The 23,017-nt window shown below is 44.6% G+C and overlaps 1 protein-coding gene across 1 annotated transcript; it reads right to left on the bottom strand.

Moving 5' to 3' along the window:
• Positions 1–6,530: 6,530 nt before the first annotated feature.
• LOC135397628 (uncharacterized) lies at positions 6,531–22,042 on the bottom strand. Its single transcript, XM_064629240.1, has 5 exons — positions 21,815–22,042; positions 20,984–21,010; positions 10,087–10,265; positions 6,838–6,885; positions 6,531–6,633 (listed from the first exon to the last, which is right to left on the bottom strand). Exons 1-4 carry the CDS (start codon positions 22,008–22,010, stop codon positions 6,862–6,864), a joined length of 426 nt encoding a protein of 141 aa, XP_064485310.1. The 5' UTR covers positions 22,011–22,042; the 3' UTR covers positions 6,531–6,633; positions 6,838–6,861.
• Positions 22,043–23,017: the final 975 nt, after the last annotated feature.

The following is a 23,017-nucleotide window of genomic DNA, read 5'->3' as shown; positions in this document are numbered from 1 at the left end:
TAACCCGTTGCGTATACTTATATGACTTTGGAACTATGATACAAGGGGTATCGACCGTTTTAAAGGGCTCTGCTGCCGCATTTTCCGTATTTTGTGGTAGTCTCTGTTATAATCCCAGTAGAACGGCATTGCACAAGCCATTGATGACATGTCATTGGCAGCATGATACAAGGGGTCTCGCCCATTCTGAAGGGCTATGCTGCATCCTTTTCCCGATATTTGCGGTCGCCTGTGTTATGATCTCGGTAGAATGACATAGTATAAGTTGTTGATAATATGACTGTGACAGCATGACACAAGGGGTTTTGCTCGTTTAAGAGGGCTCTGCTGCCACGTTTGGCGAATTTGGCGATCGCCTGTGTTATAACTCCAGCAGAATAGGATTGCACAAGACACTGGTAACTTTCTTTCTTTCGCTCCATGATACAGGGAGTTTCGCCCGTTTTATAAGGCCTTGCTGCCGCCGTATCCAAATTATGCAGTCTCCTCTTGCGCAATTCCGGTAGAAAGGCACAGGGTAAGCCGTCATTAATATGCCTTTGGTACCATGATACAAGGGGTTTCGTATGTTTTAAAGGGCTCTGTTGCTGCCTTTTCCGCATTTGGTGGTCGCTTCTGTTGCGATCCATGTAGAAGAGCATCATAAGCCGTTGATAATATCTGTTTGGAACCATGATTAAAGAGGTTTTGCCCGTTCTAAAGGGCTCTGCTGCGGTCTTTTACGGATTTTGCGGTCGCCTCCGTTACAATCCCAGTGGGAAGGGCAATAGCATAAGCCGTCTCGAATATGCCTTTGACAGCATGATACAAAGGGTTTTGCCCGTTTTAGAGGGCTCTGCCGGCGCCTCTTCCAAATTTTGCGGTCACCACTGTCAAAATCCCAGTAAAAGGGCCTAGTATAAGTCGTTGATAACGGCTTCGCTATGCAGAATACACCAGTGACTCTTTGTTGTGTATTCCTTGGATGCCCCTGCCATCATCGGGGTTGCAGAAAGGTTACTTTTTACTTTTCTCAAAGAAGTTGGCAAGTGATGCAATGTTTCAGAAGGATACTGTGGTGGTGGTGGTGATGGTGAAAGGGCTTGCCGTTGTCGGCCTCACGTATATGGGCAGCGTCACGACTGACGCCCTGGGGAAATGTGCGTCCTGGGCAGACTTCTAGGGTCACTGTGGGTCATTTCTTGCAGGTCGAGGTGTAAGCAAACCATGGACTTGTTTATTCGTGCTGCACTTCGAGAAAAATTGGTTGATTACCATGAACAGTGAAATTCAAACGGCTTCGTAACGGATATGCTCTCAAGCGGTGAACCACCCCAGGCCATAGTCATGAACTATTTGTTGTTGTTGTTGTAACGGATATGTATTTTCATCTATGATGTCTTTTCCTCAGACTTTAGCACCAGTGCTCGTAGGTGTCTGTTGCCGTGTAAATGTTCGGACTGCCGGCGATTTGCTGTGCAAGTTCACTTTTGTGCCCCGTATCTTGGCACGTTTTTTTTTCCTTGCCGTCGCGGCTCTCTCACGCTGAATTCAAACGGAAGGTATCAGCCTTTGGTCCGTTGCGCAACTCGTATCAGCAGCGAAGAAGAACGACAATTTCTTCTTTGTCATTGTTGTTGCGGCTGGCACTATCATCAATGCGCATAGAAGCCAAGATGCGGTACCCGGCGTGATAAGATGTCTGCGTGATTTCGAGTGGAGAGAACCATAGGGTGGTATATCTATATGGATACATATCTATGCGCATATGCATTGGTGGCCAAGGTGTATCGGGAAATCTCATGAATTACAGGGGAGTGGTTGGAAAAATTCAGGGGAAGTGTACACCTCCCTGGGGGGTGGGGGTAATCATCCTGGAAAGGACCGCGATTATAGCAAAGTACCTTAGCGTAAACAGCTGAGCGGTATAGTTATTAGGCATTCGCATATACAATTCGTCAATGAGAAACTTCACTTGACACACCAGCAGAGACAAATGAGCTTCTTTTCCAAATTAGACATTGAAAATTTGAAAGGCATTGCAAGTTCTTCGTACATAGTTCTTCACGAACGATTATCCCAACGTTCAGGAGCACTGAAGGTGTCGGTTTACACACTGGATTGCTGATTTTGCTTGCATTTTCAAAGTGAAAAAGAAAAAGGAAATCATGGAAAGAGAAATAATTAAAAATATTCACACAATGACCCTCGAACATAACTACTCCATGTATTTTTTTCTTTTTTTTTCACTGCGCCTCTCTGTGCTCAGTATACAGTTTTTGGTGCATGATATCCGGAGAGGCTGCTGCTATGCTTTAAGCCCATAAACTTAGTGTAATAATTAAGATGACGTCACTCTCTGCACTTGTCTCCACTATAACTTCTCAATTATCATATTACTTACAGTGTAGTTTATCAAAATGCACGTTCAGACCAGATCGCTAATCGCGATAACTACTAGCTGACATTCATGAGTCACAAGAACTGCTCGAATGTGAATGTCCTTCCTAACGTCGACAGGAGCAGCACTACATCGAGCAAGGGTAAAAACAATGCCTGAAAACCTGGTTTCATTCCGAATTCTTCATTATTGGTGTGCGCGTGTGGGTGTGTGTGTGGGGGGGGGGGGGGGGCGGGGGGGGGCAGCTTTATTCTATTTAGTGGTCAAGAGCCCTCGGGACACAGAATAGCTGACTGCAAGCCATGCACATGCGGCCCGCGTGTGTGAGAGCCCTGATTGCCCTGATCTAAGCATTACTTCATCTTAAGTGAGAAATAAATAATGTACTCGAGGGCGCGTAGCACTTGTTTAGCGTTTTCTCCAAATCTGGTATTTAGTTCTGCTCCAAAATATCTGGTCCAAAGAAGTCGCGTTTGATCAAATTATTGCCACTCGCATCGCCACAGCACTCGCAGACGCCAAACTGTCCGTATCTTCCATTTCATTTAGTGATAACTCTGGATATAAACGTGATATCGAAGATGTCATCACTTAATGACGTAGTCTGTGTATCCATGCTCAATAGCTATGAGTCCGCGGCCCATACCTGGTTCCCTTGCCAGAGCCCGCGAAGTAGCGTTTGGTCAAATCATTCATTTTCAAGCGACCAAAGAACAAACAGGAGACAAGATCAGACACAAGTCGCTCTGTTGTTGTTTCGTGTTTGTTCTTTGGTCGCTTGTGGATTTACACCAACCAGCCCAATCTATATACTTCAGACATTTTGCCAAATCGTCGCCCAAGTGGCACTCACTGGCACCAATTTGTCAGTTTCCTCTATTTTAGCCCGTAATAACTCTTGATACCAATTTGATACTGACGGTATCATCATAAAATTACGTAGTCTGTGTATCGTCTGCGGACCGTTGCTGCTGCCCTTGCTGCACTCTTAGAACTCGCATTTAGTGAATTTGTCGTCCAGAAGGCTATCACAGGCGCCAACCTGCCAATTTCATCCGGCAATCTCCCGATATCTGGAAAGTCTCATGCTCGTTCCCAGAGTTATACATCATGTCTTATTCTTTATCTTACGCGAATGCTCCCGGCGTGTTATCAGTGTTGTTATCAGGTCTGGGCGCGAAACGGGAATTGTTCGCCTCAGATATGTCCTCCTCTCCCTGCCCAGATCTGTTCCTCCTCACGTACTCACGCACCACCCTGTAAATTTAGCTTCCTTGCGTAGTCCTCTGCTATCAGGTCAAGCCGGGTTTCAGAGGTGGTGTCCCTGAATGCTGCTCTTGAAAAGGGGGTGGGGGAGGGTGACTAAGGGGGGCAAATGGCAGTGTAGAAGTCGAAGGGTACTGAAAGAATAACCTTATGATGAATGCACGCTGAAACAATTACTGGGGAGCATATCATCAGGGAATCGCTTCGACGCTTCAAGCGTACATCAGTAGAAAATAAGATAAACGATAACAACAACAGAGAGAGTGAAAGAGGCGCATTCTCAGAGGGCTTGGATCTTTGCATTGCTTGTTTGAGGGCTCTCATCGCCGAGCGTTGGAAGAGATGTGCTTTGGCAGGGGCTGTATAGGGGAATTACAAGCGATACGAGGAATGTTGTTTACTCTAGTGATAAACTAGGCATAGAAAAACGGAAAATATCACGAAGGGGATACATAATCAAGTTTATCAACGGCAACGGACCAGCACCTCCCAGTCTTCAACATGATCTTAGAACAGCCACCATCGAACGTATGGCGTATCTACTCGACCGCACTGCCAGTATAACACAGAATCGTTTATGTACCATTGCAAAGAGGTTAATGTGGAGTCACCAAACATGATTTCCGGTCAAGTGCTCTAACCATTACGCCACGCTGGCACACCACAACCTGAAAGAATCTTTCCAACCCCTTTTAACGGGCTAGAGTGCCGTGTGAAGAGTACATTCTGCGTTACGATTTCATGAAATAAAAAAAGAAAAATTAGCTATTTTCCGCCACAACGTGGTTAGCACCAACGACACATACGTAATACAGAAATAATACTTTATACCTCCTTTCACACATTCGCCACGTGGCCATATATGGTGCCAATCGTCACAGACGATTTCAAATGTAAGCTTTTTTGGGGTTTCCAGTTGCTCGTCTCATTAGGTATGGCCGCCGAAGGCATGTCGTGATTGGCGGACTATTAATCACACGTCACGTCGTTTAAAGGTACTGTAAAGCAGCAGGCATGCAATTTTATATTGTTGGCTCATTTGACAGCCTGGATGCTCAGTACACAAACGCCACAAATTTCGTTCAAATCCACCCCATAGTTTTTTTTAGAAAATTAAGTTTCAATATTACGGGCAACTCTGTGTCTAAGACCCGACACGAACTCCGCAGTTACCGCCATGTAGGGCGGCTGACATAAACATGCAAATGACAATGGAGCGTACAGCGACACCTGTGGACCGCTACCATCACCACACCGGCTTGCCGGACGTGGTGCATTTTTGCGCGGTGGCTTTCATGGTGATTCTGCTGGCAGGTTGTTACTGATTTACACGATGTACCAATGTTCATGCATTTTGAGAGGCAGCAACTACCTCTTTTGAACAAACTTTTAAAAGAGAGTTCATGAAGCCGGCAACTTAGCCTGTGACTTAGCCGATAGAGGGTTGGGGACATGTAACACTGTTGCTCGACGAATAGGCGATGGTTTCCCACCAGGCGTCGCACCGCGTCCTTTCACCGCAATTTCGGAAGTGATGAAAACATATTTAGAATTCTTTGTCGCACATAAAATTTCGACTGTGGGTTTCTTTCGCTTTACAGTATCTTCGTTTGCTTTACAGTTCCTTTAAGCGATTAGACTTGGTTTACTTTATAGGAGGCGTTGGTAGCAGTCGGTCGATGTCGAAATGAACCACTCGTAGAGAAGGGCCACCTGGCGTTGAAGAGCTTCATCTTGTTACAGTGGTGTCTTGCTCCGTAGTTCACAGAATAACCAGCCCAGTCGTTGTCCCATTCCAAACTGACCCTGGCCCAAAACCCCTTCCTTTTACTCGTGATTTGGACATCGCAGTTACCTATTACTCTACGGCTGAACGATGTTAGTCTAAAAGCGAACAGTCTCGGCTGGCTTGTTTTGCAGGACCGCCGTTTCCTTCAAACGCTACGCGGCACTATAGAATCTGAATATATAGGGCAAATTGTCTCGGGCCCTGTCGACGACGAATCCAATTTGCAGTCTGTATAGGCCGTTTGCAGAATCGCCAGAGGGCTGAATTCGATAGTCGAAGCACGACGACGACGACGACGACTTTGTGCTCGTGCTGCAAAAGTGTGTTCATTTTTTAGCACGAAAAATGTCTTGCCCTGTCATCCCTCAAGGTGGCGTCATTCATGTGCTGATGTGCGCTAGTCCGCAGGCTGCTACGTTCACTCCAGTTTCGCTTTTTTTCTTTTTTTTTTGTGCTCTGTCATTCACCGACTGATGCGTTCGTGTTTGCGCTTTTCTTTTTCTTTCAGTTTCGGTATCTCGCCGTTTTCTCGATTTGTACGTTCATTTGCAGACGGCACTTCGCTTCGAAAGTTGTGCCTGATACAGGGCCTCGTTCCGAAGCGAAATGGGCTTCACTTCGTATTGTGCCCTTCATTGGAAACCGAACAAAGTGAAGTAGATCGTGCTGTCAAGGTTGTCCGCGTTTGCTACTTCGTTCAGCAAATCGTATAGAGCGTCCGATTCGACGGGAGTTCTCTTTGGTGACAACCCATTAGGTATAGTCTCTTCTCGACGTTGTGTGAGGCCCTAGATGCATTTGAGAGCCTGCTTCTTTCATTTTGGGGCATTTTCTCAGAAAACGCTTGCGAACGTATTTCGGTAGTGCAATTGGTATTAAATCTCCGTTAATAACCATAAATAAATAAATACATAATACTACTACTACTAATAAATACTAACAGCCGGAATTACACCACCTGAAATTGCTGGACCACGGAGCTTTAAAGTGTACAATGTATGCGCGCTATGCAGAAACCCATCTTTTGGATCTTATTCGTAGAATAATGAAAGTAGTTTTCTCAGCGAACGGTTGAAACATGAAAGTACGCTTAGCGAGTGTTTTGAGGAGGGTTTATTCCAAATAATCAGCTTACAAGGAGGACTGTCTGCTGTTTTGGGCCCGATAACGCCGTCACTTCGTTTTTCTTCACGTCAACCTGGTGATGCAAAAAGGACGTTTGTTCAAAAGGGAAGAAATGGGAATCCAGTTAAAACAGATGTTGGCGGGCTTTGAGTCTTTCGCTATCACGTTGATTGTCTACCGTTGTAGAGTAAACTAGTTTTATTTCAAGTCTCACTTCTCCTGTTCCTTTCCGGTACGTATCAGCTGTCCCTGTTAAATGGTTAATAAGCTGGCTTACCGTCGTATCCAGTAGCAGCTATCATCAGGGCGTGCTCCTGCTGATGTCCTGATAAGGAATATTAAAATTACTCTCTGGACGAATATGTATAGGAAGTTTCGAAATACATACGTACATGTCAATTCGAAGATGATTGAGGGTGTGTTTTTCACTATTTTCTTGCACCATATTTGAATGAAACTTCTGCATTCAATGCTTTAAAGGAGTATGGAAGGACTCGAACAGAAATATGTCGGATGGAGTAGAAATTAGAACAAGGAGCCCTGGTATATACAGGGCAATATACATTTTTCAATTTTCTTTATCATTTACGGAATTTTTATAATAGAGCTACCTAGATGCGGTTTTCACAGGTGGATTATGCGACCAATGGGCATCCCGTGAGAAATAGCATGCAACTACTGGACGAGTAATTACCTAAACTTAATTAATTACCCTATTAAGTATACGTTTTCGGTGAAATGAGAGATAGCGGAATTGGAGCCAACCATTATTTAAATCCGTCCTATTTTTTAAATATCCTGGAACGAGTGCGTTCTTTGAAATGTATATCACCAAATTTTGCTACGCAAATGAGCCGAAACCACGCACTTGTCGAGCGGAAAAAAAGAGGGAAAGGTCGTTCGCGTCGGAGGGTCACGTGTTTTGTAGCGGTCGATCTGATTGGAATAAACGCTTATTTGTTGGCCAGATAGACCGCTTTTCGGACCAGATAAGCCGAAGCCGATGTCGTTTCTGCGCTCGACAAGTGCGTATTTTCGGTTTCGGATCATTCTAATGGAATACCAAGGTTCAGCAATTTGTATCTCAAAGTACTGGCTCTGATTCTGCTGTCTCGCATTTTCGCAAAACGATCTAATTAAAAATTAATGAATTTTTAGGTTATTATAGTCGTCCAATAGTTAAATGCTCTTTCCCGCAGGATGTTCGCCTTGCCGCCTAACGCGTCCGCAAAAATGGCATCGGTGCTGCTCTCTGTTTTTTTTTTAAAGAATATCTTAAGGATAAGAAAATAACAATAAAAAACACCCTAAATATTCGCACAAAACGTATGACAGCAGCGCACAATCCTGGCCCGCAAGAGGGCTTTCAATCTCACGGGTCAGAAATGTTGCTTCGCTCGGCTGCCACCTGTCGGCGCCTCAAGTCAGTCACCCAATCTAGTGAGGCGCGGGCCTTCCCTTTTCTTTATTTCTCTTTGCAGTTGCATTTCGCACCGCCCGTCCCGCGTCTCGACTGGTCGCTTTCGCTAGCAGAGGATTCTCAGCACCAGGGTAGGTACTCATGGATCCTCAGCAGTCAAGAAAAAGTGCTGACTGACTTGATGTCACCACACGCTGGGAGCAGCATGGGCGAGATCGCCGCCCACTGCGCGCAAATTATCTCAAGAAACTCGCGCTTCCCAAAGAAAATATTTTGCGTAACGGTTCCTAAAGGTAGTCTGTTCATTTTTTTTGATTCCGTGTTAGCGCCGCGAAGCAACTGTGGCTATGAGCGGCGTACAGACATGGACGGATGGAGAGAGGACTGCAGGAAGGAGCGGGGGACAGGGGGTTTTGTGCGTCCTGGGCAGAATTCAAGGGGAACTGTGCCGACATTCGTCTGGAGAGTCTTCGGGAAAAAACCCAGGGAAAACCTCAGACAGCACAGCCGGTGACAGGATTCGAACCCGTGTCACCTCCCAGTCTCGGCGTGGAAAGCGATCACCTCAACCACTACGCCACTGGAGCTGGTAGTAGTCTGTTCATATCACGCGGTAAAAAAATATATGTTCCAAGTGCCTTCCGTGCTCCTTTAAAGCTGTTTGACTCCTAAATCTTTCTAACTCCTAAAAAAAACTCCTGAAACTCCTAAAAAATTTGACTAAATCCGTATATATCGCATTTCATATGTTTCATCATAACGTAGAGAACAGAGAGATCGCGGATTATCATGCAAACGCAGTTTTTTTGTTGTTTTTGTTTCGTTTTTTATATTGTTTCGTATCTGGACGATGAAAAAATGGCTTTTGGTCTTGGTTTGGGGCTGAATAGAAGGGTTTAATGGTGCATATAAAGGCATGTTTGGCATATTTCGAATAAAAATGCATGCACAGTGCATGATTTTACTATATTTTCGTAGTAAAATATGCACTGTGCATGCATTTTCATTCGAAATATGCCAAACATGCCTCTATACGCACCATTGAACCCTTCTAATCAGCCCCAAACCAAGAAAAGAATCTTCTTGTCTTCTCTTTTTATATATATATATATATAGCTGAAATGAAAATTGAAACACAGACTACGATGGTACGGGAAGTAAGAAAAAAGGGATAATTTATTTACATTTAAGATACTTGGAATGCTAAAAGGGTTGTCGACGTTTCGACAGTGGCACTGTCTTCGTCAGGACTAAAAGTTTTTTTCCTTTACTTTTAGTCCTGACGAAGACAGTGCCACTGTCGAAACGTCGACAACCCTTTTAGCATTCCAAGTATCTTAAATGTAAATAAATTATCCCTTTTTTCTTACTTCCGGTACCTTCGTAGTCTGTGTTTCAATTTTCATTTCAGCTACATATATTCGCGGTCGTCCGAACCCCATTCACCAAGTATATATATATATATATATATGCTCAAACTCAACTATATTTTCATATGGCCACGTGCGAGTGCTTCCCTGTTCTTTTCGACCATGTAAGATTTTTCTGGTTTCGAAAAGGATTTGGTCCTCCGTTTCGAAAATTCCGATCAGAATCGAATACGTATTTCTTATATTTTTTTTCCCGAATATTTTATATTTCGGGAGGGGTGTGGTGTTCAGCCTCCACAAGACCACGTTCGTTGCTCATGCGTGGTCGATACGCCGTACTTCGTCTCTGTCACTTTCTTTACTGCTATGAAAACGGGCGGCATTCGCATTTTAATCTGTGATGCAGAGCCGAAAGAAAACCGTCTTCAGCTGCATCATTTATATTTGTTGCGCAAGTATTCTTTCCTGCGTGCTCCTAAGAAAAACGGCTTTATTTTACCGTGTGGTCCCTAATAGAATGCTGAAATTTTGTCATATATGCATTCGTCGCATTGCTTTCACACCAATAACAAGAAACAAAATTGCTACATTCAGTTTTTGTACTGAATGTTTGGAAGATTTTTAGAGCATTGTTGCATGGATATTTCACGAGTTATTGGCGCATATTTATCCGCGCTCTAATTATAACAGGTACGCTGTTTTGTAAAGAACACCTTACATATTTTGTGCTCCATACCTTACATATTTTGTCGAGTATGTGGGGTGTACATTCGACTCGAAGTGCCTTGGGTCCTTTGCAGATGTAGTAATACTTCTTAACTCCTACCAAAGCGAAGTATCTGACGTCTCCGGGTGGAATGGTTTCTTGGCTGGCTTTCTCGCAACTCTCTTTGGCCATTTTCTCTATGTATTTTCCTGTAAAACGAAAGTAAGAGCAGTTGAGGCGTTAGAAATGGTAGAAACTTAAAGTTGGCTTTTCCGTACTCATTGTGTGTGTGTGGTAGAGGAGCCTTTACAAGGGCAGTATTTGCTGTGCTCTCAACACGTTTTCACGTGATGAGGTTGCGCATGAGCTCTCTCAAGTTCAGCATTGGGGATTATGGACCTTTTTCACGCTCGCGTCGTCGCCTAGCGGCTGTCCAGCGAAACTCGTACGGCTATTGGCGCCATCTATTGAATATGTAGGGAATCCTCGTCGGCGCCGTCAGGGTCATAGAGAATACGCAGAAACGTTGTGAGAAAAGTCCATTGTATTTGTACGAAGCTGTACGCTATCTGTATGGGTGGTTTGTTACAAATAGTCGATGTATACATGGTCGACAAACTAATCAGGCCGGGCGTGTATGTGTTCCTCCATGTCGTGTGCAGCCTCTGCACAAGTTTCTCCGCGACAGATCAGTGCAGCCTGGGAACGAATTCGAACAGTGAAGAATAACTTCCGTCCATCCGTGTGATTGAACGACACCAAATTTATATGACACCAATTTTATTTTAAATTTATTTCAATTTTCAATTTTATTGAAATTTCAATTCAAATTTCAATTTACGACACCAAATCGCCTACAGTCCATTGAAAGGTGTACGAATCTCAGACCTAAGACCTAAATCGTGTCCTGTCAGTGACGTCGGGATTTTTGGCGTTATCGTTTTGTCGTAATTTATGGCGATATCATAAAGATATGTATTGGTCAAGATAAAGATTGGCCAAGAACGCCAGGGAAACTGGTCATGTTCCAATTAGTACGACAGAAGAACTCTTGGGTTGCATTTGTAACAGAAGGGGAGCGTAAGGTGCAACTACCAATACTAGTTAATAATAATAAATACTAGTTAATAATAATAAATACTACTTATTAATAAATAAATAATAGTTCTGTGCAAAATTGTGCTTGCTGTGTTAACTTATCTTCACAACCCTTGTGAAAAATTGTTTGGTCAGCCAATAGACAAGTCATGGACAAACGTCCATTGAAGCTATAGACGGTCTATTGCCTTCCCATAGACCACCTTTGTTCACACCTCTTTAAATAAATTAAATAATTGGGTGTTTACGTCGCGAGACACACCTCTTTCCTTCCCATAGACGGTCAATGGGAGATTGGCACCAACTGTCTATAGACAACCTACTATAGAAGGGAAAATGATCATCTGCCATTGCCTGTCTATTGACTTTCTATACACTGACCATTGACTGGCCACTGATCCACGATTGCCTTTCTATTATCATTATATTCACCCAATTCGGATTTATGAACTGTAATATGTTAAATATGAATCCGTAATTATGTTGAGTTCCTGTTATGTGAATATGTATTGATGTTTTTAACCTATACTGACAGGCAATACATGGCCGTCATTGGCATGTGTCCAGGGTCATGGTGGATCCACCATGACCTTGGACACGTGCCAATGACGGCCATGTATGCCACATAACGATTATCGATAATCATTATGCGACATTCGCAATTACTTAATTCTAGTGGTTTCAGGACGTCCACCTCCTTCCTAAGAGAAAACAGACACCATATATTGCTTGACTTGCGAGCTTCCGCAAATTCGAGTGTCGTGCTTGCCTCTGAGTCAGAATGAAGGGTGAGGTATCCCTGCTTAATTCGATTACGCATCCATCCAAGAGCGAAGTAAGGAATATCTTGGAGTATTAAATCACCACCAAGATAACGCCTGTGTTTGTAACTGCATCCGGTATGAGACATTCAGTAGGTCCATTGAAAGTGAAACTTATATAGTGAGAATGCTGCCTGCATCAATGTGAACCTGCATGGACACTACGCACTCCACAAGTTTGTCTTTCAATGGACCTACTGAATGTCTCAGACCGAAAGCAGTTACAAACACATGCGTTATCTTGGTGTTGAGTTACTACTCCAAGCAATTCCTCAACTTGGGGTTAGATGTATGCATAATTGGGTTAAGCTGGAACACCTAACCCTTCATTCTGACACGTCAGAGGCAAGCAGAGCACTCGAATTTGCGGAAGCCCGAAAGTCAAGTAATATATGATATCTCTTGTCTGCTTGGAAGCGACGACGGTGCTACGTCCTTGCACTGGTTAAGCTATTGCAGATGGCACTAAGGATTATTCTCAATGATCCTAGACGTGTGCCAATGATGGTCATGTATTGGTTCTCAACACAGGGGAAAAAACATCACTTTCGACCTCAGCAAAATTCCAGGTTCGGACTCAACTGATCACGGTTCATGAATCCGAATAGGGGCCATATGATGGTTGAAGGGGAATGTTGACCAGTGGCCAGTCTACAGAAAGTCAATAGGCAGGAAATGGCAGATATTTGTTTCCTTTCTATAGCAGGTTTTCTATAGACTGTTGGTGCCAATCTCCTATTGACAGGCCATAGAAAGGATACACGATAGTCCAAAAGATGTCTATAATAGACTTGAAACATACAGGCTGTATATTCAGTAGTCCAAAGGAAGTCTATTCAGGAAATAGGACGTCCAAATGATGTCAATAGACTGGGTAAACTTATTTTTGTAAGGGAATGTCAGGTAAATTTACACAACAGAGGTTTACGCAAAACGGGAAACAAAACACAAAAATGAACATTACTCGACGCGCGATGCTTTTGCGTCCTGCCTACTTGTAACGTCAGCGATCTCAGTTGTCTCGCGACGTAAACACCCAATTATTATTATCATTATTATTGTAACGTCAGCTTAGCCAGCACAACACCAGGGACGGCTAGTGGACTGTATGTCCTCGTTTGAAGTAGTGCTGTGTCTGAACAGAACTCAAAGACAGCGGTTTCTTTTACTTGAACTTTGGATTGTTGTTCGGTTTGGTGGGCCTACAGTACAAAAGCGATATCTCTATAGGATCAACCACCGTAGCTAGGTATGTAAATTTCTACAGGCTTTCTAGGTAGGTTTACAAATCAATCAGTCAGCTAGGTATGTCCGTGGTTTGATGAGCCACGTGCCCTGTCACATGCGCCACAACGTGATCGGCGGACTTTGTTTGCGGTACGCTGAAATTGTGGAACAACTGTCATAGTAACGATGAAAGATGAAAGTCACTGAAAGGGTTAGCCAGCTGTAGGACTCGAACCCACATCTTCTGGATCTTTCAGTTCTTTCATGTCATAGTAACAATGTAAAAAATAAAGGGTTTCACAAAAGCGTTACGAGGCTTTTAATAAAAATCTCGAAAAGAGTTTCGCAAAAAAAAAAACAACAACAACAACAACAAAAAATTACCGACAACGATTGCTCTGTAAAGCTAATACATTTAAATGCGTTCGGCACACTGCCCAAAAATGCAGCCGATCTTCTTTTTTTGCCCCCTCTTCGCCATACGCCTCAAATTTACAGTCTATGTTATACGTTCCTCGTAAAACAATGCCGTGAATCGTATTGTTTAATTACTTAATTTCTTCTTACTTTTCTGACGTGCATCGCATATTCAGAAAGCGAACGGTATTTACAGCCTGTCACCACCCTCTCTATTTATATCAGCTGCCGTCGTTTTTGCTTCTGTTTTGCGAAATAATCAGATCTCTCCTTTGTCGGATGCATGTGTAATTTTTATTGATGGTCGTCCATGCGCTTAATTCCCCTTATTCCGGGGGAACGCTCGGGTGGAATGAAGAGCAGGAGGTGAAGAAATTGGGTTAGCGCAAATTGCCTTTCACTCTGGCTTTCAAGCTTGCGCATGTGTTCCGGAACCGACGAAGTTCTTTCACTCCTTTCTCGACTTCTCCGTGCACCTTCATACCACATCGAGCGTTCCCATTTTCGGAGGTGTTTCGCCGACGCTATAATTAGCACCATCCTTCGACTGTGCCTACAATACAAGCACCGTAGTGATGTTCACAGGGAAATGTGACTGTGGCGTCATATTTAGGAAGTTGTTTGAGTTGTCGTTGTATTGATCGAATTGTTAGGCAAATAGGAACTACGTTTTGGTGCGTCGGTATCCGGAATTCGAATGCGTAGTAATATACTTAAGGTACAAGGGTCGTTCCAGGTTGACCGATAGTTTTGTTTCTTTAAAGACAATGGAAAATTCGGGAAGCGCCGAACTACCTCAGTTTTTCAAGGTATTCATCGTGCGGATCTAGTCACTGCTGCCATCGCTGTGGCAACTCTTTGATGCCGTTGGCGTATAAAGAAGCGGGCTATGCTGTCGTAGCCACTGCAGGACATCTTTCTCGAGGGCTTCATCTGCGTCGAACATCTTTCCTCCAAGGTGGGGGTAAGCAAATGGTAACCACTTGGGGCTAAGTCTGGGTTGTAAGGGGCACGGGGCAAAAACTCCCAGCGCATTCCGGCCAGGGCTGCTACCGCCAACTTCGCCGTCTGAGGTCGGGTATTGTCATGAAGAAGAATGACCCTTCCGGACAACATCCCAGGCCTTTTCTTGCGAATTGCCACGGTAACCTTTATCAACGTGGAGTTGTACTGGGCATTAATCGCGACCCCTTGCGCCTAGAAGTCCACATGGATGACACCCCGCATCTCCCAGAAGAGAGTGGACTTCCCATGGACTTCCAAGCAGACGTCTGTATGTTGCTTTTTTTTGTTTTTTTTTTTTTGTGGCGGGAAAGCCTTACGTCGCCTTTCCACGCTGCTTCTTTTTGTCTCTGGGGTGAAATGATGCATCCAGGTTTCACCGCGTGTGATGATTGGTTGCGAAAATCCGCCTCCTTCGGATTGAAACCGGTTCAGCTCCTGCTCAGAGACTGCTTTGCGCGCTCCTTTCTAGTAGCAAGTGAGGAGTCGGGGATCCCATCTTGCACAGACTTTGCGGAACAGTAAGTGCTCGTGAATGATTGGCTACACACTGCCGATACTAATATTACGCTGGGCCACAATATCCCGAACGGCTGCTTGCCGGATCTCGAGGATGGCTTGCTCAACGCCTGCGACGTTCACTGGCGTGAATGCAGTCGGGCGAACGTGTCCGTGTGCTTAATTCATCACCATGCCCCGTCCTTCGCCAAACTGTCTGCACCATTCGTACACTCTTCCCCTTGACATCGTTTGTTCCTCCATACTCATTCGCGCAGATGAGCAACATCTACACATTTTCTTGCATGTCACATCCACCACCTCAGTAATGCACGCCTTGACACGCTTTCATATCGTGTTACAGGCAGACAGAAAGGGCAAAAAAATGACTCCCATTTTCGGTTCAGTTCCCTTTCCTGTCTAACCTTGGCTTCACTACGCCGCAGGCCAACCTGATAGTAGTAGCGCCGTTCACTGTAGCCCTGCGGGAAACCCCATGCACTTGTGGCTTCTCCGGATTCTCGGTAGGAATTACCGCGTCTAACACAGCCGCACGACAGTGAAAGTGTGGCCTTCGCAGTAATTACCAACTTTTCCTTATCCAATGTTGACGGCAGACGTGGACCTTACTCCTTCTGTCATGTATCGCTTACGCAAGCACACCGTTCTAACGTCAAGCGGTACGGGCAGCGATATCGAGTATTGATAAAGTGCTTGCCGTGCTTGCTGAAAAAAGACAAAACTTTCTTTCCTCTCCCAATCACTAGAACTTCTCCATTCCATTATTTCTGTAATCAAAACAGGCTAACCAGCAAAGGGTAACACAATAAGACCCACTCTATCCTCGGCTGTTTTCTGCATTAAAACCTTGGATGGGCGTGGTGGACAAAGATGATGATACAGTCGACCCGCGTTTATCGGGACGGCTTCGTTTCCTGTGAACGTCTTTATTGACCATTACACAGAGAACTATCCATTGTCATCTGTTTCATTCTAATACACGCATCCAGTTCTTGCAAACCTTTGCTAATGGCATTGACTTGCGAAATACTGTTCTGTTGCACGAAAAATAATAGCGCTGTTCTCAGTGCCGCCCGCGCATTTTCTAGTGTCACAGCTGGTGCATTCACGCTTTCACCATCATCAGATTCTTCTTGAACACTATCGGAAGCGACGACACTAAAGATGTCGTCATCTGTGCGCAGCGGTCCTGGTTGCGGACCTTCTCAGTCTGAAATGACCAGACTCCTCAGTGGATTACTTTGCGTAAACGTTCGCAGGGGCGAGCGTCTCGACCGCGACCACGCAGGACCGAGCGCGCCGTTCACATCAAGGATCAAGTAATGGCCACGCACCGTCTAGTATAGGGTTTCTAGGGTTTGGTAAAAGCAAAAGCGACATTGCCTGTGCTTGTGCTATGACGCAGCGCAGATGCTTACCATTAACCTGTTCAACCAATTCTGTGAACACAGTTTACAATTCCAGCATCTTCATCTTTTCATTTTTCTTTTTCCTTTCATTTAGGGGACCTTTGTGGGAGTAGCAGAATTCGTGATCGAAGAATAGGATGATCGATAAATAACAAACGTATCCAGAGCAACATGAAATATACCGCCGAGGACGCTGCTCAATTGCGAAATCTCTTCACATCCCATCCAACTGCGTCTGCCATATATTATTCCCTTCTCTAAGTTTCCCGTACTGCTCCCTCTGTTGTCCATTCCATTTGATTTTTTATTTTCTTCTTTGTTGTATTACTTTCCCCCGAAGATTGTTTAGCATATCTTGCAACGATCAGTGATGGTTGGTTGTGTCCTTGTCCTGGAATTCATGTAAGCTCCGCGAAACAGCTGAAGTTATCAGCATCGCACGGAAGTGCATAAGATGAGAGAGCGGCAGATGGAGAGGGACGCCCACAGCGAATCTAACAGCTGTTCCTTCGCGGAGCAGACTTTGGTGCTATTTGAAATACTTTTTTTTCGGTTCCAGCGTAAAAAGAAGAGATAACGGGAAAAGAGAGAAAATGAGAGAGGGACATTAATTTGGAAGGTGTAATTGCCAGGAGCAGCGAAGCCTCGGTAGAAAATTATTTCCGCTATCAACTATGTTCAGAGGTAATAGCGCTGAAAAATGGATTATCATCCCCTTGCGTGCGTTACTTTATCTTGTCCTTGTTTCGCATTAACATAAGCGGGCCCTGGTAGATGTTCTCTATTACAGATTTATTACGTGAGACTCGCTCGAACGTTACCTTCAAGCGTGAGCGCTCGGATTCGCGAGGTACCTGCTCATTAAAAATTCACACACTCCGTTCTCGACATATTTAATATCGCTTAGTGGCAGTTGTTGCGAAGCAATAAGGACAAGAGATAGCCTTAGGTAATTGGATGATGACGCTGATGATAATTTAGCTTCTTACTTCTCTTTTGTCGCGAGGCTAACTGACCAAATACGCCAAGACATGATAAAATTAGGGTTATAAAATTGTGGAGCTAAAGGTAATATGATGAAAGAAGTGTACACGATTTTAAAATCTGTTGGAGGTAATAGTTATTAGTTAACTAGCGGCGAAACGTTGTGACCGGTGCGAACGTACGTATCACATCATGTGCATACTCAGGCAGGCAGACGGCAGAGAACTACAAAAACTACACCACGGCCGTACACATGGACATTCGTTCCGGTCAGAGCTGTGAAGCAGTTGATTACGAGTCCTTAATGACTCTAAGTAAACCATTTGAGTAATTAATTACAGTGTGTAGTTAGTTTTAAGAAATGAACGATTGTAATTTAATTACACTTCACCCGTAACTTGTACTGGAAGGGCAGTTACTTCGTGCTGTGAATTAGACGAGTTTGTTGTAAATCAGATTGCAGCGTTGTTCGTTTCCAAACCCTGAGACTTTTCTATACCGCCGTTCAAGTTTTCAGTTTTTCTGACCTCTGGTTGTCTTGGACAAGTTCTTGCGATAATATAGTGAAGTTTCAGATTAACGTGTAGTAGTTGATGAGACAATTAAACATAGAAGGACAAACACAACACAAGCCACACAACGCGCAGTTGCATTCTTGGCCAAAATGACCGTCGCACAATGTCAAACATCGTGGTACTTGCTTCATACACACGTTTCTGGACTAGACATGTGCGCCGCCGCCGGCGGTAATTTTCGGTATGCCGCCGTTTCCTAACCGGCGCGCCGAAGGCCTCTTCGCAACTGTTTTCGTACGCGAAAACGCACATTGCAGCCCTCTCGCGAAGTCGAATATGCCAGGAATATGCTTTATTGATGCCGATGACGGTAGGTTTCGGTTTTGTGATGTCTTTGACTTTTGTTTCTTCGCGTTGCTGCCGCCGGTGGTAAAATGACGCCGCTGCCGATCATAGTTCCGCACACGTCTATTCTAGACGCAATCATCATCACTCGCAGCCTAGTCTGCTTCCTCCAGGAAACGGGACTCGCCCAAAGACTATTACCCAAGATTTAACTTGCTCACGGAACTTCTCCTCACCAATCCTAGCAGCGACCGGTCTGCAACTTAACGTCCGGCCGTCATCTCAACGTCGAACATATCATATCGTATCATTGCTAACGCGATCTGCCTTGGCTTGGAAGCAGTGGCTTGGAAGACTGCCTATAACGGTCGCGGAGCAGTAATGTTCCTGGAAAGATTTTTCCTAATCTATCATATCATCCCGTCATGGAGGAAAACCGAGAGGCACGGACAAAAAGGACAAACACGCAGACACAGATCCTCAGAGAGAGCAAAGAGGTTTATTGAGGCAAGCGAACTTATATCCCCTCAAACCGGCAGAGGGGGACGGGAGGAAGTATATTACTGACTTGCATTTCCTTTGCTGGCTATGTCCAACGACTCCCGAAACAATCTCCGTTGGCTTAGCGGTTTTCGCGCAAGCACTACGATGACATTCCTTCCTTCCTTGCCTCCCCTCCTCTCGCTCCGTCTCCGCAGGTTTTTGGGGGTATAAGCCGCCGATGCACGATTCTAATTGGAAGGCTTTTGATACGTACGTCACGTCGTTTAAGGAATCAAGCCTTGTTTATCTGTAGGTGGCGCTAGCATCGGTGAGTTCAATTGAAGTAGCATAGTTTGGCGTCTCTGCAGTGTTCGCGGGCAGAAACAAATTTTCCAAACACACAAAGAACAACGTTTTGGAGAAAAAGAGAATGATGGCCTGTACTTTGCGGCTATAGTGTATCACTTATTATATTATTACGCTGGTATTATTATTACACTTATTATATTATTACGCTTACGATATTACGCGGGTCAGTTTCTGGTTTAATTTCGTCATATCTCGAGGGTAGCGTCACGAGGGTCACGTGAGCGCGAAGCGGGGGGGGGGGGGGGGGCTTTCGGTGCCTAGGTGGCGCTGGCGATTAGCGGGAGCTGTACAAAACTTATAGCTCTCTGCTGTCACGTGAGCGCGAGCTCGCAACGTCATATTTTCCCGTTATCCTCTAATTATGCGGAATGTCTTTCAGCTCACCTTCTATAGCAGACGACAAGGCCGATAGTGTCGTCTGCTATGTGGTCGGTACGCAACTTCCGATATTCTGGAGCGGCGCGGATGCCCATCACAAGACGGGCGGAACTTCCGCTCCGTGAGCATTTTTTTGCTTGTTCCTCTGCCAGAATATTCCTTTGGGGCATCGTTCGTGGGAATACACGGTTGCCGGCCCTTCTAGTAGGCACACCGTCTTTTTAACGTTTATTTTCAGCGACACGTCACGTCACATTACGTTACGCTACATATGTGTGTGTGTTCACTGCCACTTGATCGATATCCCCACTGAAAATGACTGCTGGTCGTCGGAGCAGTATCCTTTGTGGTGCTGTTCCCGGGAAGAGTTTTCTCTAAAATGCCTTATCATGATATGGTACAAATATGCAATATTGATAGGTATAGTGAAAGTGGACTAACAACAAACATTTTACGGTTGGAAGGTGTGTCAGTGACGTGCTATACTGCCTGGTATCTGCGTGCGTGCTACTACATGGTGCCCAGGACTGGTGACATGTTTTTCGCTATTGTTGAGCCCCCCTTTCTTTGTGACACGACTGCTTGTGACGCAGAAAGTTTAGTAAAAACCATGAAACGAAGCCATGCAAGTATGACACTAGTGCCTAGGGTTCATTTATTAGGCGTTCGTTGTTCTTTCTGGTTTGACTTCCAGTTCAAGGTAGTTTACGGGGCAGCTGCCGTGGCTGGGGGGGCTGCGGTGGTTTCGGCCGGTGGTTTAGGTTCTGCAAAGAAAGTACAAAATGGGAGACTCTTCACCAGCCAATACTGCAGTTTAAAGTTCTTTACGGGTAACATATACAGGTAATTGGATTGTCTGTTACCATTAATATTCATCACTTGCGTTTCTAAAACGTGAATGATACCACAGTTATAGTTACCACAAAAATAGTATAGTGAGGAACGAATATGAACGCAAGACAGTCGCTTTCAGTGCACTCGTTGCTCTAGACATGATGCATATATTCAATGCCCTATCTTGATCACCGATAGTTACATTTTTTTACGCCTTGTTAAGAGAAGCAACATCACTGCCACACCCTGTATTACGAACGGTTTGTAACTTTTCTCGTTGCTGACGAGGTCAACCGGTGAGAAAGCAGATTCCGTGCACTCAGGGCCGTTCCTGTGCACCAGGCCGTCGAAACAATACGCGCATACACTGAACAGACTTGTATTTGCTGGTGAACGCTGCATGGAGCTTTGATGTCGCCTTGTTCGCGTATCGTATCGTATCGTAACGTGACGTGACGTGACGTGACACTTGGACGCGTGTGTACTTTGAACCGAATTAAGATCCGAAAAGTATGCTGATACTCACGTTCTTCCGCAGGCTCGTCAGCTCGACCTGTTAAAAGAGAGAAATTTCTGTCAGCGAACATATTCCTCTTTGTCTTACGGGAATTTCTAACCGTAAGTATGTGGGGAAGGAAAAAACAGAAAAGAAAATACGTTACAAATTAAATGTTCCTTTAACCCTTTAATCTGTCGACAACAGAGAAGAGGGCGCAGTCAAGCTGGTTCATGATGACAAGGATGCAACCCGAGGCAGGGAAATAAACAACAGACAGCAATTTCCTCAGACGCAGCAACTGCTGTGTCTGAGGAAATTGTTGTCTGGTGTTTATTTCCCAACTCCAACAAACCTCATCCGATACCAGGATTTCAAAAAAATAAAAAAAAGGAAAAAGGGGAAAAAAAAAAAGGCTGCATATATGGGCAAACTAAAATGTGCACAACGCATTCAAATGCGGTTCCTGAATAGGGCCATCGTTCGCGGTTTGTTCACGTGGTAACTGTCACGTGGCCATATAAGGCTACGGATGGACATACTCGCGCCTTCTGTTTGAAGTCAAAAGGAGTATAACATGACTGCGAGGTCACCTGCATATATAATTTTGTGGACAGGCCAACGGATTAGCTAAAACCTATCTAAGAGCTAAAACTATCTGAGAGAAAAAAGTGATAAAAATAGACGAAAAAATGATCTTGGTAGAACTTGTCACGTCTCCTCATTCGTTATATGCACACACACACACACATACACAAAGAAAAAAAGAAAAAGAGAAAGGAAGGCAATGTGTCGGGCCACCCTTACGAGCTGTGAGGATGTAACATAATGTTTAGAGTGAGCTGGAAACAGATGTCTCACCAGCGTTTCCCGAGGAACCGTGCCCAGCAACTGTTAAAACACCGCCGTTGCTGGAAACTGGAGCTTCTGTAGCCTGTCCAGCTGCACCGCCAGCATCGGGCGCCGCCGTGGTAGTGACCGTAGCTCCATGTCCCGTTTCAACGGCCAATAGGAGCACTGCTCCTGCTAGAACGAGAACTACGCTGATGGGGTGCATATTGGTTGTGGAGAGACGGTGCCCTGGACAGTCCTGTCCGCCTCTATTTATAGGGAGAGGAGCGGAGCGATGTCACGTGATTGGACTGCCGTGACTCCTGCTCGCTGTGAGATTTACTGCTTCGTGAGCCGTACGTATCTCGGTTTACGATATCACGAAGGCGATTCATAATTCGTGCGAATGAGACAATAATAGCCGATACGACGGCTGGGGCCTTGGTCACGCTGTATAACAAAGGTGCGTTCTTTATGGCGCGTTTGCCGCAATGCGGAAATAAAAATTCCAATGAAATTAGGCGCTTGGCTAGTCTTGTTCATACTCACTTTCACTTTCAGCGTATCATATGCGAAATGTAGTCTTTTCATGTAAGGACACGGTATGACCAGAACCGCGCAGTGGGGAAGAAGTCCTGGGCGCAAAGCTCTTTGACATTTACGCCAGAAGAGTTCACCCGTCACCACCAACAGTCTATCGGTTGCTGATACCCAACTGTGTGTTACTGGAGCAAGGAAAGGTGTGTCGTCAATAGAGTTTCAATAGGGTTGTTAAAGTCACTTTTAAACAGTATCTGAGTTGTACAGTGGCAGATAAATGGGTTGAAAAGAATCTGAGTTACAGCTACAGGTACCCCGTGGGAGAAAATTCCCACTTCACTTCTAAAAATGTGCTCAGTGCCTTCGCAGTTCCTTTTTCCAGGACTGGAGACATGTTTTTCAATATTGTTGAGCCCCCCTCAAGCTCCCCACTCTCCAAAGCCAAAATAAAGTTGTTGTTCCTTTTTCCATTAAATTGATCGGGTTAATTTAGCGAGCTGTTATGAGTTTCATTACGATTGATCAAGCAGATTACCTTGGTTCAAAAGATGTGATAATAATTACGTTATTCATTCTTTCTTTCCTTCTTATGGATTTGGAATTTTTTTAATTTTTATTTATGTCATTTTTTTTTTTTTTTTTTGCAGGTAGTGCAGGTTGGGACAAAAGTTTAGAGAACACGCGAGCGGCGTA

The sequence above is a fragment of the Ornithodoros turicata genome, chromosome 6 (genome assembly GCF_037126465.1).
Source record: "Ornithodoros turicata isolate Travis chromosome 6, ASM3712646v1, whole genome shotgun sequence".
Classification (NCBI taxonomy): Eukaryota; Metazoa; Arthropoda; class Arachnida; order Ixodida; family Argasidae; genus Ornithodoros; species Ornithodoros turicata.
The sequence above is the reverse complement of the archived record's forward strand: the minus strand, read 5'-3'. Positions and strand labels throughout refer to the sequence as shown.